Below are 21,311 nucleotides of genomic sequence, written 5' to 3' on the forward strand. Positions count from 1 at the left end.
CCCTAATGTTAGATGCAGGAATAGAAACCGGACTCCATGGTAAATCCCGTGTCCAATAGTGCTTTAAAAAACAATGTATAGCCACTTGGACTTGTTGTGTTGGTTGTGCATATAAATCACTTACAATGTTGCTACACTGATTCTTACTCTTGTGCTGCTGTCGAGTATTTCTTATGTGACCCTTGTGTGTATCATTGTAGTTAACCATATGGTGGAGTTTGGAAAGCTTTTAACTACTGTCTCTGTTATAATCTTCAGCATTTTAACATGTAATAAGAAAATGAATATTACAAAAATGTGATAGAAAAATTATCCCCTTGAATCTGGATGTATTTTTAAAGAGAGCTATGTTAACTATTAGCTATTTTAACTTTTAATCCCCATGATTTTTAATATTCATTTTTATTTTTAAATCATAATTGAATCTTTGTTTGAAGAGTATTTTTTGCAATGTGGTTTATGCCAGTTTTACAAATTTGATGGGTTGTATATAGTAATGAGAATATTAAAAACCAAAGAGGAACTTAAAAACTGTTTTATCAATATCTAGAATGTTTAGATAAACAAAGATTTATTGGGCTAAGAAACTTGTAATTAAAAAAATGGAATTTTATCAGGAGATAGTTACAACTGAATTTACAGTATGTAATTTAGATCATGTTGTGTCTTAACAGTTTAAATCCATTTTACCCCAAAATTAATACGCCAAACTACAATTACATACAAAAATGAAAGTTGTTTTAACCATGGAGTTAGGGGTCTTCTGCTCTAAATTTTTTGTAAACTATCGAGCTACCCCTAGATGTTTGATATAATGTTTGTGATGAAGCCCTTCATTTCCATAATGTAAATGAGTAAAAATGGTTGTAACAAAGCATTTATTATTTTTTTATTTAAATGTTTCTTCCTTTTCAGATGTTTGGCTGAACAGAGCGATGACTGAAAGGCTTGCTAACCTTGAAGAAACAATTTCATCTCCACCTACTACAATGTCTATTTGGGAACAACTTATATAGGATATCCTAAACATTTTAAATGCATCAAGTGGCAGCTTAGAAGTGCACAGAAAACGAATAGCTAACTTTACATTCCCCAACTCTTCCAATGGTGTAGTATATTTTCTCTCATTAAAGATAAAATAACAAAATAAATAATGCATTTAAAAATAATTATTCTGATTTTGTTAACTTTAACATTAGAAGCAGATTGTAATGACTCATTTCATACACCCATCTCACATCCATTTCAATACTTAGGCCTAATTTAATTTAGAACTTTATTAATAATAATAATTAAGGAATAATTATTTATAAATTGTCTCAAATTTAACTACAAACAATAATAAATACGAAATCAAAAATTAATCAAAATTCACCTTATTACATATAAAATTCAAAAGTTTATATAAAGTGAACTAAAGTCAGTGATACAGTGTGCAGGGATGATTGTTGAAGAGTTGAAGAGAGCAGATATTTGAAAGGTGAAGAGGAGAGAGGGAATCTGGAAGAAGTGAAGCAAGATTATTATTATAAAAGAAACTGGTTACATTTATTCAGCAGTATTTGAAAGGTTACTTTATTAAATTCTTATCACTGAAGTACAAAGAAGCAGAAGACAGACATTGGGGTGAGAAAATTCCTTTTAAGTTTACTAGTGATTCATTGGAAGAACATAAAACCCAGGAACATTCGATTTTGCTAATAATTCAAAATTAATATAATTAAAATTTAACAACAATTATTTTTCAAAATTACAACATCTTTTATATAAAATAAAATACCCAATATTTCTATTTCATTAAGCCAGCACGACCACACCCTGCCCTAAAAATTTAAGAATTGTATTTAAAAATTTACCATTATTGTATCCTCCATCTTGTTTCAAAATTCAAACTTGTATGTCAATTAATTTATCATCATTAAATTTCACATTTATATCATACTGAGTTATTTGTTATTTCTAACTATAATCAGAATACAAATTAAGTTTAACCATTTATTTAAAGTGTATAATAGTAATAGTATATTACAAAATTGGCGTCCAACGTAGTGGCTTAATGAAATATTTATAATCTTTGATTTGAGACAATTTTTCTAGATCGTAACAATAGCCTTAGACATAAGTACTGTACGTAGTTAGTTGTCATTTATTCATATTGTCTGTCAATAGGCTATAGGTTATTTAATAACTCACTATATAAAGATTTAATTAACAATACATTAGTCCTGTAATATTATTCTATCTTTTATCGCAATTAATGTCCCGTGATTTTAATTTAAGATACCCTAAACGGTACCCATTCCCAACAGATAATATGGAAAATAACCAAGTGCTAAACGTAAACAAAGACGCCATTAATCCCGGTATCGAAGACGAAAGCGAACAGAGAGAAGAAGCAGAACAAACTCCCACAATTCCTCGCGCTAACCAAGTCAACATTCTCACAGCGGTCGACAACCAATCACGGATGAATGAAAACAGTGCTACCAACACCTACGCGGGCAAATTTCCCCGATTCCCTGCAGAGACGTGAAGATGGAGCTACTGCGCCTCCCACAACTAAACGTAGTTGAACATTCTCATTTTATACTCAATCAGTTGATGCCATTGGCAGTGACAGGTCAAATAAAACAAACCGCTGACGAATCCCAATCGACAGCTCTTCATGCTATCATGAACGGTTTTAAAACAACTTAATGAAAATTTGATTAACACTAAATCTGAGTTAAACGAAAACCTAAACGCAAAAATAAACGAAATAAGTGATTGTATTTCTAAAACTAAAATCGAACTTAGCTATGAAATCAAATCTTGTAGGGGAGACACTCGCGAGACACAAATTAATGAATGAACTGCGGGATAATCAAACTGAATTCCGAAATGAATTGAACGCTATAAGGGACAATCAAGATCAATTCCGTGAAAAAATAGACCTGAAAATTAAAGAATCCACTGACAGCATTAGAGGGAGAATTAAATCATAGTTTTGAAGAACATAAGGCATTTGTAAACCAACAGATGAATAACCAACAGTTCAAGATATTAGAATCGGTACAAAACAAAAATCAAAACTCTAGAAAATAAAATTGCTTTTTGAAATAAAAAATGCTATAGACCAAGTACGACATGAAAACGCGCGGAAACAAATAAAATACAAATCAAAACCATTATAAATGAAATTCAACCACAAATCCAAAACAATCATGATAGAATAAACAATCTAGCCGAGTGTATTAATAAATATGAATGTGAATTAGAAAATATAAAATCTAAATCTCAAATTGAGACGAAACCATGTGAACCATTGCAAGTCATTTGTACCGGAGGAGATTCTGTAGACAGACAAGTGCCAAAATTCAACGGACGTTCTACCAGTCCAATGGAATTTTTACAAAAAATTAGAAGGTATTACAAAAAAAATATAGGTCGTGTGCAACTCACACACACATCTAACACTGAAACATCTCATTGACATATTAGAAAGTAGTCTCGAAGGTCACGCGTCACGATGGTTCCAATTAATAAAAACACGATATTAAAAACTGGGAGGATTTTGCACAAGAATTTACTACGAAATATTGGAGTCGTGATGTGCAACGCGGCATACGTGCAAAAATAGAATCAGAACATTACAAGAATAATGGAACATTGACTCGTGCTGAATACTTCACCGAGCGTGTTATCACACTACAATCGATTACCCACCAATAATCGAAGAAGAAATCGTCACCATTTTATCGGAACGGTTTGAACAAATTATTCAGGATAGCCGGAGCGTTCAAAACATTAACACCATTAAAGAGTTTGAACGATTACTACAACGAGAAGACATCCGAGACGGCCCAAAACGGAACAAAATAATTTCATCCCAAAATCACAATTCATCTGGTTATAAGCCAATACACCAGAAACCTCACCAATCCCCAGTCACACCACATAATAACATTGAACAAAGAGCATATCAGCCAAGGAATCAATATCACGGACAAAATCAACATTATAATGATCGAAACCAACATAACAAAAACTATTACCACCCATACAACAGTCGTAATGATAATGAATTCAAGAGTAAGACACAACCATACAAAGACCACTACCAAAATCGACAGAATACTCACTACTACCCAGGAAACGATAGACATTACCCCACCACAGAACAGGCACAAGTATGCACTATCGTGCGGCAGGGAGAAAATGCTCGAAATCTACCTTCTAGTACCGGCAACGACCGCAGCGAAGACGTTCCAGCGGCGGGAAACGGCTGCGCGCTGTAGAACGGAACCGAGGAAACATCGCACCAGAAATAAAATACGAAACTACAGCGCTAGAAAATAACGACCTCGGATATTTAAATCAGAATTATTCTTCAAACTATAACCCTAGTAGTGAATTTCAAGTTAACAACATAATATGTGATAAAGATTTCCTTTTTGAGGAAAAAATAGAACATCCACTAATAACTAATCCTATACAAATAAGATGTCCAGAAATTAACATCAAAATTAATAATGTAGAAACTAATGCCTTAATTGATTCCGGATCATCTATTACTTGTTTGTCAGAGTCTTGGTTTATGGACAACCAACAATCATTAAAGCCATTTGAAGAACTGCCCCTAGCCAATACTACCATTAAAACTGCTATTGGAAACATTTCAAAACGAATCAACAGAGTCATATATGTACCTGTCACAGTAGCTGACGAGACTACTCACATACAATTCCTTATAGTACCGCATCTTGTCAAACCAGTGATTTTAGGAATGGATATGCTAGTATTATGGAAAGCAGAGCTAAACTTTTAATAATAATACAATAAATATGAAAATAAACAATACAAAGGTTATAATGAAGTTTGTAATGGCAATAAATGAAGGGCACTTATGTGAAATCACCACTCAACAAGACGTTATGCTTAGGGAAGATTTTAATGACTCAATGTCAACATTTAATGAGTATGGCACTATAAAACAATGGGAAGATAACAAGATTAATAATGAGAATAATGATTACATTGATGCACAACACAATATATCATCCAAAGATAAAATGTCGGTGGAAGATATAATGAAAACTCTAATCCCTAATAACTACATAAATGAAGAAACAAAAACAATGTTTGATCAATCTACTATACCGATATAGGGACGTTTTTCTCAGACAAACCCGGATGTTGCACTAAATATGAACACGAATTAAATATAGAAAATCCTAAAAATTTTAAATCATTAACCTATCCAGTACCTCAAGCATACCAAGACGCTGTACAAGTTGAGATTCAACGCATGGAGAACCTTAACATAATCGAGAGAAGCAAAAGTACCTACGTAAATGCTATCATCCCAGTAATTAAAAAGTCTGGAGAAATTCGATTGTGTTTAGATGCCCGCAAAGTAAACGCAATAATTTAAACCAGATTTCGAATGTAACCGCAGTGTTAGCGAAATTCTGAGTAAATGTAGAAACGCAAAATTCATAAGCAGTGTAGACTTAACGGCCTTCATATTGGCAAATCCCACTTACTAAAACTTCGCGTCAATACACCGCATTCCAATTTAGAGGCAAGACCTACCAGTACAAAGTCACACCCAGTGGCGTAATACATACCCCCGCAACCCCCGCAATGCGGGGGGGCGCGGCGTGTCAAGGGGCGCCACACGAAGGAATGAAAAAAATAAAAAAAATTATACCGATTTTACCAAATTTCTTAAGGTTGAATATCACTATTTTCATTGTAATTCCTTATAATTTTTTTTGTATAAATGAGCTAGCGAGGAATATCGTAGGCCTATTATCATTTCTTGTTTTAGTTAAACGCCTTCAAAACTAAAGCAGGCAAACTATTTGCTGAACCGCCACGGAAGTGTATTTTAAGGCGCTTTAGGACCGTGTGTGAGCGTGGGGGTGTGCGTGCGTGTACTGCCTTGTTTCATGTTGCGACTTGAATACTCCCCTCCCTCCCTCCACACTACCAAGTACCAATTATTGTTAGGTAGTTCCTTCACAGTATACTGTGGTTCCTTGTCACTCAGTCATATATTCATTACTCGTTACGTTTACTGCATTTTCGAAAGTTGTGATTTATTCAGTAGCCTACAACTGTGGTGGCGGTGAAAAGTGTTTGCAAACTACACCTCTTACAGGAAACTTATATTATGGGACGATGTACTAGAAAACTAAATCAATAATTAAACAAAAATGTCTAAAAAACCTAGTGGTGCAGAATACCGAAAGCGGAAGAAGGAGGAGGAAGAAAAAAGCAAAAAAACACCAAAAAATTGATCTATTTTTTAAATCTGACATATCTCTTAGTAAAAACAATGACAGTGTAAGGAAACAAATAACTTCCGGTTTAATTTGTGAGTGTAGTGAAATAAGTTCTGACCTACCTACCATCGAGACAGAAAATGGAACATCTACTCAGACCCCACCTGAATTCACAAATAACGAACCAGACGTGAGTCTAGACGTTAAGATAAATAATGATAGCTGTAGCTGTACCGTAGACATTGATAAAAACTGTGTTTTGCATATTGATACTAATGAAATCAGTCAACAACGTGGTGTTTTTAAAACTGACATTGGGCTCTACACTAATGACGGAGTATCCCTCTTAAAAGAAGAAGATAAAACTTTCATTTTGAATTCTGAACCATGTAGGCCCACAGGGCCTTTTCCTAAAGACTCGACAAACAATAGATCTTTTAGCAGTGATTTTTTATTACAAAATTGCCAAAACGGGCCAAAAAACTAGAACGGTTTTGGCTTTGTTATTCACCTTTATTAAATGGCGTATACTGTGAACCTTGTTGGTTGTTCGCTGACAGAACTGACCCTAAATTTAAAGATGCTTGGTGTAAAGGTCTAATAAATGATTGGCAAGGTTTAAGCAAAAAAATTAAAGAACATGAAACATCTCGTATACACTTAAATTCATGTTTAGCATATAGTACCGTAAAAAATAGCCAAGATGCAAAATCACTTATTCAAAAGTATGAACCTGAGTATTGTGAGATTCTCAAAAGACTTTTAGATGTAGTAATAACTATGGCTACTTGTAACTTAGCGTTCAGAGGGCATCGGAATGAAAATATTGAAAACAGTGGACACTACTTCTGGAAACTTTTTGAATATTATAGATTTGTTGTCACGATACGATCCTCTTCTAAAAAGTCACTTAGAAAACGATCAAAGCAAAGTTAAGTATTTGTCTCCCAAAATCCAAAATGAAATGATCATGTTTGCGTCACAGCATGTTCTGGATGAAGTTGTAAGTGAAATCCAAGCAGCTCCTTTCTTCTCTCTGGTATTAGACACCACTCAAGACGTCTCAAAAACTGATCAACTATCGATAGTAATACGACATGTGGCAGTCCAAAACTACGAAAAACTTGAAATTAAAGAATCATTCTTAGGGTTCATAGCTCTTACAGGCCAAAATTCGGAAAAAATTACTAACGAGGTTTGTAATTTTTTGGAAGAAGAAAACAACATTAAAATTGAAAAGTGTAGAGGCCAGGGTTATGACGGGGCAGCCGTAATGAGTGGAAACTATTCTGGAATCCAATCTAGAATAAAGCAAAAGTCGCCAAATGCAGAGTACGTGCATTGTGCCTCGCATAATTTAAATTTGGTACTCAATGACTCAGTTACTGACATAACAGAAATGATTTTTATTTTACGATTTGGTCAATCAAATTTACGTGTTTTTCGGCGAAAGCCTGCCAAGATGGCAAGCTTTGAGAGAGAAATCTATGGAGCAAAGGGGGTCTATACTTAGCAAGACACTCAAAAGATTGTGTCCGACCCGTTGGTCATCTAGGTACGATTGTTTACTGGCCATAAAGTGTAACTTTGTTTCTGTCTTAAGCTGTTTTGAAGACGAATATTATTCTGACTTCTAAAAAGAATAAAGAGGTTTTAGAGGCAACTGGACTCAAAAAAACAAATGACGTGTTTTCAATTTGTATTGATGCTTACTTTCCAAAGTAAGGTTTTAGAGAGAATTAATATTACATCTAAAACACTACAAAAAGAGGATGTATCAATTGACGAAGCTACAGCCCTTCTTGGAAAGAGTATGACTGAACTAAAGAGAGCAAGAAATGAGTTTGAAGGTGTTGTTAAAGAAGCTGAAACGCTAGCCAGGGGATGGAATATTGAGTCTTCTCTGCCGACTAAACGATGTAAAAAAGTAAAAAACTTTTTTGACGAACTGACCAACGATGTTGAATTTTCTAATCCATTGCAAGAATTCAAAGTAAAAGTATTTTACAGGAGCTTGGATATAGTTATTGCTCAAATCTCCAGACGTTTTGAGAGCATGGTCAGGATTAACGATCAGTTCATCTTTTTAACTCCAAAGTACCTCACAGAGAAAAGTGATGATGAACTAAATTTTTTCAGCCAGGAAGTTTTGTGAGAAGTATGAGGAAGATGTTTCACACGGGTTGGAGACACAAATAGTGTGTTTCAGAAACATTGTTTCGGATGAAATAAAAACAAGAGGATTGAAAAAAAGTTAAGGATTTAGCCTCATATTTAATGATAGAAAACGTGACTTTGTCAAGCAGCCTTCCTGATGTCTGCACAGCGATGATGATGTTCTTGACTCTCCCAGTTACGTCAGCGTCAGCGGAAAGGTTCGTAATCACCAAAATATCATAAAAACCCGTACTAACTAAAATTAATTTTTGTGTTAAGAAGAGTTATTATACCCTTTAATTATATACTTGTATTATAACCTGAAAATGGCATATATGTTAACAACATAGTTTTTTAATCTTATATAAATTTTCAGGTCATTTTCTAAACTCAAGCTCATAAAGAATTATTTGAGAAACACTATGACCAATACCAGGCTGAGCGCTTTGGGAGTCTTGAGCATAGAACATGAACGGGCTCGTAGGATCAACTTGAAGATGTTAGCTGAAAAATATTTCAGTTTTAAGAAGAGGAGAGGGTTTAAATAAATGGAAATAATTAACATGTCTACAATTTTTTCTATTTTTATTTTAATGTTTGAGATAGTTTCATTAATAAATAATTATGATGAATAATTCATTTTAAAGTTTTCTTTTCCTTTTTGATCTTTTTACAAAATGTATAAAAATAAACATTGCACAGCACGGGACTATCAACTATTTACACAAATTTAAAGCCACTCTTAAAAAGTAAAGGTTTGTTTTCTATTACAATTTACCGTAAGTAGAGTGAACATCATGAGAATAAAGGTAGACCAGGGGAAGTAGGCTATAATTATAACGATGCGTGTAGGTCAGTAGGAGGAAGGGGGGGGGGGTGTTAGGAGCCGACAGGAGGGGCGCATTTCAGTACGCTGCGGGGGGGCGCGACTCTGTCTAGTTACGCCACTGGTCACACCATTTGGAATTTCTACTTCCCAAGCTGCACTAGTAAGAGCTCTTGATAACGTGTTTGATGATGAGATAGAAGCTTTCAGAGCAATTTACGTTGATGACATATGTATCATTTCCCCCGATTTCAATACACATCTACAACACCTAGAATACATATTCAAAAAGCTAGCTGAAGCCAACATGACAATAAACTTTGAAAAATCTCAATTCTGTAAAGATTCTGTACCATTCCTAGGTTTTACTCTAACAAATGAAGGTCTTTGTTTGGATAACAGTAAGATTGATCCAATTCTAAACTTCCCAACTCCCAGAAGTCGTACACAATTAAAAGCATTCCTCGGATGTATAAATTATTACAATAAATTTATTCATAAATTCTCTGAAACAGTCCAGCCACTATTACGGCTAACGTCAAAGAAGGTTAAATTTCATTGGACTAGAGATGATGATACAACATTCAACAAAATTAAACAGCTGTTCATAAAAACTAACACTCTAACACACCCCGATCCATCCAAAGAATTCTACTTACAGACCGATGCGTCCGAATTTGCAATTGGCGGACATCTATATCAAATAAAAGACAATAACGAAAAAGCTGCAATTATGTTCATATCACGCACATTACAACCAGCAGAACAGCGTTTCACCACAACCGAAAAGGAATTATTGGCTATAATCCACTGCCTACAGAAGTGTCGATACATTGTTATGGGCGTTAAGTTAACAGTAATTACAGATAACCACGCCTTAACTTTTTTGAAAACCTGCCGTTTGCTAAACAATAGATTAGCAAGATGGATATTGGCTATACAAGAGTACGACTTTAAAATAATCCATTGCAAAGGGACGGACAACATTACTGCTGACACTCTCAGTCGTATATCCCCACAACACATGTCAAGCGATGCAAACAACCTCACTGAGTTATCTATTCATTACATCGAGAGAATTCCCGACCAACATCTACAAGATCAACTCCGAAACTTACCTCAGCTTCAACATCAAGACCCTAAACTACAACCACTTATAGAAATCTTACAGTCACCTATGGAAACAAATGAATTTCAACAATTATATACTAATTATCGTTTATATGACAACACTTTACTACAAAAATTTAAGGGCAAATGGCTTATAGTCATCCCAGAATCAGTAATTAAACCACTAATACTAGAATGCCATCTCTACTATCTACACTGCGGTGCAAAAAAAATGTTTCCTGTTACTGCGTGAAAATTTTATTTTCAAGAATATGCATCGAACAATCAGGCAACTGTTATCATCATGTGATAAATGTCAGCGCTGCAAAATCAACAACCATCCACTCAACAGTCAAGCCAAAGGAGTTAAATGCAGAGAGAAGAATGACCAGTTAGCAGTTGACATCATAGGTCCCTTACCGACTAGTGTAGGAAATACAAAATACATGTTAATTGTTATTGACATATTTACCAAATTCGTTAAACTTTATCCACTGCAAAGAGCAACAACCAGAAGTATATTACATAAATTATTTCACCATCACTTTCCTAATTATGGTTTTCCTAAACGAATTCAATCAGATAACGGAACCCAATTTAAAAGTAACGAATGGATCAGGAAATTTGAATCCCACAGCATACAATTAATATACAGTCCAGTGTATCACCCCAGTTTTAATTTGGCAGAACGGCCAATTAGAGAAATAAAGCGCTGTCTCAGAACATATTGTTCACAGAATCATAAGAGATGGGTGAAATATGTACCTGTTATAAATGAATGTCTTAATGAAGTTTACCATGAATCAACTGGATTCACACCAAACGAACTACAGTTTGGAACAAGAAATATCAGATTTTGGGAAAAATATGTATCAAACCCTCTAGCTGAAGAAGTACCAATCGAACACAAACTACTGATTGCAAGGCGTAAACTTGAAGAAAGTAGAAAGAAGAGATCTGATAAGATAAATGAAAAGAGAAAACCAGTTTCTCTCCAAATTAATGACCAAGTATTGGTAAAGTCCCATCACCTTTCTAAAGCTATAGCTGGTGAAACATCAAAATTATTTGAAGTGTACGAAGGACCATTCATAATTAAAGAAATCCTCGGGAAATCGACCTACCAAATTTCTGATTTATCCCAAGAGCATGTATATGGACCTTATCATATATCCTCTTTGAAGCCATATAAAAACTCGGTCAACAACGCTACAGAAGATACTGAAGTTGACGTGTTGGGACCTGTGTGAAATTAATACTATTTCCCCAAATAAACAGTGCAACTATACACCCAGTGACATAGACACTTTTAATCAATACTATATAAACATTTTCCTATCAGGAGGGGATAATAATTTGTTAGTGGAAAGTATACCGCTATTCGGTACACAATTCATTAAATGTGTATTTCCAAAAATAAAAACTATGTCCTTTGACATTGAGTTAATATTTGCCATTGATCTAATGTTTCTCTATTGTTTGTTTATTGTATACTAAGAAACTTGTAACTTTGTTCGTTGGCTTAGCTTAAATACTACCTAACCCTAATGTTAATTTTGTTCTCCTTTTCCCTATTGTTTGTTTGTTAATTAAATTTATTAAATAGTATGTATGATCATCAATTAATTCACTCATTTAATGTGGTTCATCCTTCTCTTTAAGTATCACACATCTATATGTATCATTTGCTATTCATTCGTCATTGTATCGAAACCATGTTCATATATTTCACATGATTTCTGAGGGGATATTGTAATGACTCATTTCATACACCCATCTCACATCCATTTCAATACTTAGGCCTAATTTAATTTAGAACTTTATTAATAATAATAATTAAGGAATAATTATTTATAAATTGTCTCAAATTTAACTACAAACAATAATAAATACGAAATCAAAATTAATCAAAATTCACCTTATTACATATAAAATTCAAAAGTTTATAAAGTGAACTAAAGTCAGTGATACAGTGTGCAGGGATGATTGTTGAAGAGTGAAGAGAGCAGATATTTGAAAGGTGAAGAGGAGAGAGGGATCTGGAAGAAGTGAAGCAAGATTATTATTATAAAGAAACTGGTTACATTTATTCAGCAGTATTTGAAAGGTTACTTTATTAAATTCTTATCACTGAAGTACAAAGAAGCAGAAGACAGACATTGGGTGAGAAAATTCCTTTTAAGTTTACTAGTGATTCATTGGAAGAACATAAAACCCAGGAACATTCGATTTTGCTAATAATTCAAAATTAATATAATTAAAATTTAACAACAATTATTTTTCAAAATTACAACATCTTTTATAAAATAAAATACCCAATATTTCTATTTCATTAAGCCAGCACGACCACCCTGCCCTAAAAATTAAGAATTGTATTTAAAAATTTACCATTATTGTATCCTCCATCTTGTTTCAAAATTCAAACTTGTATGTCAATTAATTTATCATCATTAAATTTCACATTTATATCATACTGAGTTATTTGTTTATTTCTAACTATAATCAGAATACAAATTAAGTTTAACCATTTATTTAAAGTGTATAATAGTAATAGTATATTACAAGTTTTTACTGAAGAAAATCATTGTTCGAAAGCTTTTGGTTGTTCAGGCAATAGTGTAATGGGGAAAGTGTCGAGATATGTTCTGTATGATGTAAATATTGGGGAGGGTTTTAATCTGAAACGAGATGTCTACATGAGAATGGCAATGTTTATACAAGCTTTTGCTCAGAAATCTAAAGATGATTGGCATCTGGTTCTGCCTCCATGGACTAGACAGTGGCATTGGACAACAGAGAAGCTTCATGTGTCCTATCAGTGGAGTGACTTCTTCGATGTTGCGAGTCTTCAGCTTTATTCTCCAGTGATTGAGTTAGACCAGTTCTATGTGGACTGGGGGGATTTGGTGGATGAAGTGTACATCTTACAGCATTTCCCAGAGTTCTACGACTGGACTGAAGGTGGCGGCGGCAAAATGGACTGGTCTGACAAATGGAAACTAGCAGAATGTAGAGACCACCCATATTACAAGAAAGAAAATGGAACGTTCCTGTTTTTCCGAGGGAAGAAACATGTGAGGGCTAAACAAGTGCAGTGTGTCTCTTTTCAAGGGAGCTCTGCTTATTTAGAAGCAGTGGTGTCGTCAACAAAAGCGAGATGCATCATGTTTGATCGTGCTGAGATCGCAACGCACATGATGTATGGAAGACGCAAACTACTGGAAATGTAGACGGAGTATGAGATTTGCCAAGCATCTTGTTGACGCTGCTAATGCTTTTCGAGCTTCTCACCTGAACTCAACAGATTTACAGGATGGAACTGTTCGACCTCTGGATTGGAGAGATGAAGTACCTCATCGTTCAGCAAAAGGTGGACCTTATTTAGGGGTACATTTGCGGAGGAAAGACTTTATCTACGGACGGCCCAAGGAAGTTCCTTCTATAGTTGATAGTGCAGTTCAGATTAAGATGTACCTTAAAAATCTCAAGTTATCTACAGTATTTGTTGCAACTGATATGCCAACTGAGGAATATGAGAGTTTACAAAAATTGCTTGAGAAAGATGGCTTTCGGTCAGTGAAATTCGTTATGAAAGATGAGGACAAAAATCGGTACAAAGAAGGCGGTTTGGCCATTATAGACCAGATTGTTGCTTCGCATGCTAGGTTTTTTGTTGGAACACATGAGTCTACATTCTCTTTCAGAATACAAGAAGAGAGGGAGATCTTGGGGTTCCCAGCAGATACTACTTTCAACAGATTCTGTCCTACTCCAGATAACAAAGACTGCACTCCGCCCACCAAGTGGTTAATAGAATATCCTGACGGAGGAAATTTTAAATCAGTAAATTTTAAGCATTTTGAAACAGACGAATTGTGATATTTACATTGCCTATAAGTTAATTCAATCTAGTCATTAATGAATTTATATATACCATGTACATAATGATTGTATACAATAAATTTTATGCTTTTAAGTAATAACTTTACTTCAGTTCATTAAAATCCTGTTTAATGTATGGAACTGTAATAAGCTTAGCCCTAATTTTTTAACAATGGAAAATGCACTATACAGGATTAATTCAGTGATGCCCTGGTATATGGAACTTACACTTACAGAAGCATCTGGTATTGCCAGTCTACCGTTTCGGAACCGGCCAGCCTTTTATGGTTCCTTTGGTTTATACTTAAAGTCCAGGTATAATAGGAATTGTGCTTCTGCTCTTCTAGTTTCTTGATATTCAGCAGCTTTAGCAGAAATGTTCTCCCAAGTCTGCTAACTGATACATCATGTTGCCAATAATTTATCCTACAAAATTTGGCAAATATCTTCTGATGTTTAGCCCAGTTATATCTAGTGATATTGTTCTTTAAACCTTTGCAATCACCAATCTTTAAAAATGTCTGCAAAATACAGATTTGGTATAGTGAGGCATTAGTCCAAATAGTGATGGGAGAATCAAGTACTTAAAAGAACTGAATACAGTGAATTAAAAACTCCCTTTTATTCAATTACTTCATCTGAATATTTGTAACAGACAAGTCTAGACTTGGGTCTTATTTTCTTTCTGCAATATATTTTTCTTGGTTATTTTTAATTTTCCATGCCAAAAAGGTTGGAAAATCTTTGCCTTTTTGTACCTCCTACAAAGATGTTATACCCATGAACTTTACAAAAAACATTTGTTTACCTGATACTTCAATCCTGCCTGAAAGATTCTTTTATACTGCATGTCTTGTCACCAATGATCGTAGAAATAGATGCAGCCAAAAACCTCAACCATACTTAGTTTTTACACAACATTTTTGTCTTTATTGTTTAAAAATGTATTTTTTAACTAAATTCTATATAGTTGTATATAGTTCTACAAATATACATTTTGATGTCTAAACATTTGTAATTATTCATTCCAAATTATGAATCTTCCCTTCATTATTTTTTCAAGAGTCTAGATAGTATATTTATTTAAAATCCAGCTATGAATGAATACATATACAGCTCTTGAATATTTCATTTAAATACTAAAATGTTTGAATGAACAAATACTGTAGGTTTGAATTTGATTCTTCCAGAGAGTGTATTCATTTCAAAAGTATTTGAATATGTGATACTTGAATATGAATACCCTGGCTGTATTCAAGTACTATTCAATTCTCCCATCACTAAGTGCAAAATAGGTTTTTGTAGCTTGTTTGCTAAACACAAGTTATTCAAGTAAATGTTAAGATAATTTAATTATTTATTTAACATTTTACTGAAGATTAAATATTATTTTAGATAATATTCAATTTTGCTAAAAACATATATATTTGTAATTGCAATATAATCTGCTACAAAGTAAAGACTCGCGCCAACTTTTGTCCAAATATAAAGAAAAATTTATAATTGGTAATAAGCAAAATTACCAAATAACTCCCCATAAACATGAAGTCAGTGTATTTATATTATAGCTGGAAGCTGAGCCATCAGTGGGTTAAGATGATCTAAACTCTGTTATCTACAATATCTGCATAATTTCACCAGTATCATTAAATGTCTAACAACGAATCACTATCACTAACATCAGAAAATTTCAAGTTCGTGAACTATTTCACTGCTGTTGTCTGCAAAGATTTACCTATCCATAATTAACCAATGTATGGCACTCCAGTAACAGTAGTGTTTGTCAACAAGAAATAGTGACAAGATAAGTAATCAAGAACAGAAGACAAATGTTTCATGTATTGCAACATATACATGGCCCCATTATATATGTTGCCATGATAACATTTGTGTTTTATTTTTCTGTTCAATATCTTGGCAGAGATGAAACACAAGATATATTATAGGAGAAAAGACTACAAGTAGTGGTATAAAAAATTATATACATTCTAAAAATACTAAGTACAAAACATTATAGGTCATAATTACGGAAAATTAAAATGTACAAGAAAAGCGAGTGATAGATCACCTGATGGTAATAATAAATAAATAATAAAAATGCCTTTATTGCAAGCGTTTCTCAGTATAACAACTGCTTTACAGAACAACTCTTGTCATATCTTACACTATTTACAATACTGGGAAATAAAAATAAAAACAAACCTATAGACTAAAGAAAACACCCAAACAAGACAAATAAATTACTGTACAATCATTTTTCTTAGTTTACTTTTAAAAACAGTAACAGAAGTCTGTTTAAGGTTCTGGGGGAGGTCATTGTACAACTTTGGGCCAAAGTAAGAAAAGCTCCTCCTCCCAAACTCATGCTTGACTCTGGGAAAGTGAAGCAGGTCACCATGGCGGACACTGCGTTGAGAGACCTCCTCCCGAAATTGGAGCTTCTCGATCAGGTACCGCGGCTCACCCAGCGCAAGCACCTTGTGGATCATGCCACATGTCAGGATCCTGCATACATTTTCCATGGGGGACAAACTGACAGCATCTCGGAAGGGTGACACATGATCAAAGCGCCTCAAATTGAAAATGAATCGAACTGCAGAGTTTTGCAGTCTTTGAATCCGATCTGTGTCTTCCCTAGAGATACTGTTGCCGTATGCAGGATAGCAGTAATAAAATACAGACAGAACAAGAGAACTCATAAGCCGGAGCTTAGCGGATTCTGGCAGCAGACTTCTAAATCTGTACAGACCCCTCAGCCTACCAAGGGCACGCTGGATAGCATGAGTGACATGATCAGAAAAGGTGAGCTTACTGTCAAGCACAGAAGTCAGAAGTCAGCATGCTTTATTCATGAACTTTAAGTACAGAATTTGCGTCATAAATTAATAAAAAAACAAATTATACTATCAATAACAATAGTAAATAGAATGGTGAAAAATGTTTCTTCTAGAGGATCAAAATTCCTGTGATTGTCGCCATCCGTAAAACTCAGTCATGGAGTAAAATGGGTGGTCAAGAAGCCAGTTCTTCAGCAAGTGACGAAACTGTTGAATGCTTGCAGTCTTCAGCTCTGGAGGAAGGACATTCCACATTCTGGCACCCGCATAGCTGGGTTTCTTCTCAGTCATTGTGCGATGGTGTGTAGGAAGGCTGTAATTGGCTGACTGTCTTGTGCTGTAGTCATGAATCTGAGCTGCGGTTCTTATGGGGCTTAATGATTTTAGATGTATGTTACAACTTCCAAGATATACAGATTTACTACAGTCAGGATTTTTAGGTCTTTGTATTTGCTTCTGCAAGTTTCTCTTGACTGGAGATCTCCAAGTATTCTTATAGCACGTTTTTGGAGCAAGAGCACTCGTTCTAGATTACCCCTTGTAGTTGCTCCCCATACTTCAATACCATAGCGTAAATGGGTCTCGAACAGGCTGTAATAGGCGATCTTGGCTGTATCCACGTCACAGATGTTCTTAATCCTGCGAATTACAAACAGGCTTACACTTAGCTTGTTGCACAGGAGATCGATGTGGGGGGTCCAGGAGAGGCTTTCATCAATTGTTACTCCCAAGTATTTGGCAACAGTAACTTCTTCAAGGTCAGGTAACTTGCCTACAGCCTCTCTGTGCTTGCCTAAAATAAGTTGCTTAGTTTTTGTCTCATTTACAACGAGGTCGTTCCTATGGCAATACTGAATTGCCATGTTAAGAGCAATATAAGAGGTCACTTCAAGATGTTTTGGATTATTGTTGCCCAAAAGCAATACAGTGTCATCTGCATACATTAGTGATCTGCAATAGTCTTTTAGATATCTTGGAAAGTCATTGGTAAATAAAATGAAAAGTACTGGACCCAGTACAGACCCTTGAGGAACTCCCCGTGTGATGCTTTTTGGTTCAGATTTGATTTGTTGCATAATCCCCTTGCTATTATGCATAAGTTCAACCATTTGGCACCGCCCTGTCAGGTAACTGTGAAACCAGTTATAGGCAGTCCCTGTTACACCTATCGCACTAAGCTTAGCCATGAGGTGTTCGTGGCTGAGGCAATCGAAAGCCTTGCTATAATCTAGTAGAATAGCAGTGGTGGTGTTGCCATCTTCAAGTTCATCAATAAGGAATTCTACTAGACAGATTAGGGCGGTGGTTGTTGACTTGCCTTTCAGAAATCCATGTTGCTGGGTTGTAAGGAGTTCATTTGTCGTTACATGGTCTATGAGTCTGGTTAGTGTCAGTTTTTCAATTATTTTAGAGAATGTTGGAACTAGAGAAATCGGTCGATAATTTGAGGCTTGGGTTGGGGATCCCTGTTTGAACAATGGGTAGACTTTGGCCATTTTTAGAGCAGATGGGAAGTTTCCAGACAAAAAAGATTTGTTTACTATGTCTACTATGGGGTCAATTAGCTCTTCTTTACAAGTTTTTAAAAGCTTTGCTGAGATTCCATCATAGCCTGATGAAGTTTTTGGTTTCAGACTATCCATAACTCGAGACACCTCCTGTCTGGTTGTTTGGTAGAGGTCTAATACAGGAATATCTGGATTTTCAACTGGTAGTAACATTGCTTGGCCAGTAGTTTGTCCATTATTATGGATTGTGTCATCAGCTATGTTGACAAAAAAGTTGTTCATATAGTCTGCCATCTTTATTGGGTCAGATGAGAGTGTACCTTGTATGTCAAGTTCAGTCGGGAGGTTTATTTTTTCTTTAGGTTTTCTTTCCGAGTTGATTACCCTCCATAAAGCTTTTGTCTTATTATCAGCTTCGGCCACAGCGTTTTTTGTGGCCTGTTGTCTAAGTAGTCTTAATCTCAAGTCATATTCCTTTTTTATCGCTGATGCATTTCTCTTATGCTCTTCACTACCTGTTGCATTGTATTGGTCTTGGGCCTTAACCAGCATTCCTTTTAGGTGAATTGTTGTAGGGTCATTTAACATTAATTTACTTCGCTTTGGCATTGTTCTTGATTTAACCATCGGACAAGCCTCGTTCATTACATCAGTCAGTATCTGAAGAAATCTGTTGTAGGCATCATTAACCTCCAGAGAACTGTAGACTTCTGTCCAGTCTTGTTGGCCGAGACATGTTTTGAGCTTATAAAGATTTCTGTTGTTTATGTGCCTACGCTCCATGGTAGAAGGTGCCTGGAGTTTTGTGCTGTTCAGCTTTAGTATGCATAGTTGGCCTGTGTGATCGGAAATTCCTGTGTTAATGACATGAACATCAAGCTCCTCTTGTGGGAGGTTTGTGCAAACACAGTCAATGGAGGTTCTTGAAGTTGGTGTAATCCTTGTGGGTGGTAAATCGAGTCTCTCCATATCATGGCTTTTTAGGATGTCTTGCATTAGGATGTAGTCATGCTTTTTATCTAGTGAATCTATGTTAATGTCGCCCATGAAGATGACACGATGCTTTTCGGACTGTATTTTTTGAAGGATCTGAGCTATGATTTCCAGGCCTTGAATCAAGTTTCTGTTTGTTCTGTACACACCTATAATGAAGGTGGTAATTTTTCCTATTTTGATTTTAATGACTGCCACTTCACACAATAGCTCAATGCACTGGTCATGAACATTTATTGCTTCAATTTTCTCCTGAAGCAACTCTTTTGCATAGATGGCAACACCTCCTTTTAAGAAAGTTGTCCTGCTGAATTCTGCTACTAATTTGTAGCCGATCAGTCTTGTGTTTAGCAGGACCTCTCTTTTTAGTCCATGTTCTGTTATGATGACTAAGTCAGGGTTTGTTGTGTCTAGAAGGGCATTCATCTTGTCAATTTTGTTAGAAATTCGATCTACGTTCTGATGTAGCACGGTGAGAGTTTTGCTACTTGAAAGCCTATTGTTTTTCTTTTGTAAAATTTTGTTTTGAATCGTTTCAATATGGGGTGAGTTTTGTCTAAAAAACTACTTTTTTCCACTAAAGGGGTTGTTTCGTTGAATTCAGAGCTATTGGCAAGATCGCCCTGCAGTAAGGTAGGCTTAAGTGTGGTGCAGGATTCCCTCCAGTTTGTTATTAAGTCCTTGTAGAAGTCTATGTGCTTTATAAAAAACTCCTCATGACTTTCATTTTGTAATCTTTTAAAAGTATTCATTGGTGGGGTTTTGCTGAGCACAGAGCCTCTTTCAGGGATTTTATAGGCCTTATTGTCTGATGGAATAGGATTTTTAGGTTGATGATTTAGACTTAAACTCAGAGATTGTCTGTCTTTCCCAGTCTCAACTTCATCCAGTTTGTTGGTCGGAGTTTGTCTGTCTCTCCCAGTGTCATGTTTATCAAATTCATCATCACTTGCTATTATAGACAGTTTTTTTGTCGGGGTTTGACTGATTCCCCCAGTCAATTCTGTTGCCTGTGGAGTTGTCAAGAGGCTAGAGCTCCTTGTCAAAGCTGTTATAGACAGTTTTTTTGTTGGGGTTTGGCTGATTCCCCCTGTTGATTCTGTTGCCTGTGGAGTTGTCGAGAGGTTGAAAATTCTAGTCTGAGCTGTTGTAGACAGTTTTTTTTGTCGGGGTTTGACTGATTCCCCCAGTTAATTCAGTAGGCTTTGGAGTTGTCGAGAGGCTGGAGTCTCCTGTCAATGATGTTTTGGACCCTGGGTCCTCTGTCATTAGAGGTATCGTGATGGCTATGTTTTTTAAATTTCTATTAAGTTCTGTAATGGATTGCACCATCTGGTCCTGTTTTTCTTTAATGAGATCCAGATCTAGGAGGAGGGTAACATTTGTTGGAGGTGAGTTTATATGAATAGTTTGGGTTCCAACATCTACAGAGGTTTTTATAACATTAGTGTGACTTTTTTCTGCTGAATGTTTAAGTTTGGCAATTAATTTTTCTTGCTCATTGATTTTAAGTGAGTAGTTAGTGAGAATTTCAGATTGTTTAATGTCATGTTCCTCAAAAATTGTTTGGACATCAATTTTATCTTGTTTAGACTTACTAAGTTGCTGTTCCAATTCTTCCATTTGACTTAGTAGAGTTTCAATTTTTTGTTCATATTTATTCTCCCTTGTAGTGAGTTCTCCAATTTTTGCTTCCATACAGAGTAAGTTAGTTTTGAGTACAGTTACT

General features: G+C 35.2%; 1 protein-coding gene across 1 annotated transcript; it reads left to right on the plus strand.

Annotated features, from left to right (window-relative positions):
- The first annotated feature begins 919 nt into the window (after positions 1-919).
- LOC124371818 (GDP-fucose protein O-fucosyltransferase 2-like) lies at positions 920-14,345 on the plus strand. Its single transcript, XM_046830173.1, is given in 3 exon segments — positions 920-1,205; positions 12,928-13,568; positions 13,570-14,345. Coding segments are annotated over 3 exon segments (1,365 nt in total). The 5' UTR covers positions 920-1,153; the 3' UTR covers positions 14,242-14,345.
- Positions 14,346-21,311: the final 6,966 nt, after the last annotated feature.

Source organism: Homalodisca vitripennis, unplaced genomic scaffold (genome assembly GCF_021130785.1).
Source record: "Homalodisca vitripennis isolate AUS2020 unplaced genomic scaffold, UT_GWSS_2.1 ScUCBcl_2046;HRSCAF=6412, whole genome shotgun sequence".
Classification (NCBI taxonomy): domain Eukaryota; kingdom Metazoa; phylum Arthropoda; class Insecta; order Hemiptera; family Cicadellidae; genus Homalodisca; species Homalodisca vitripennis.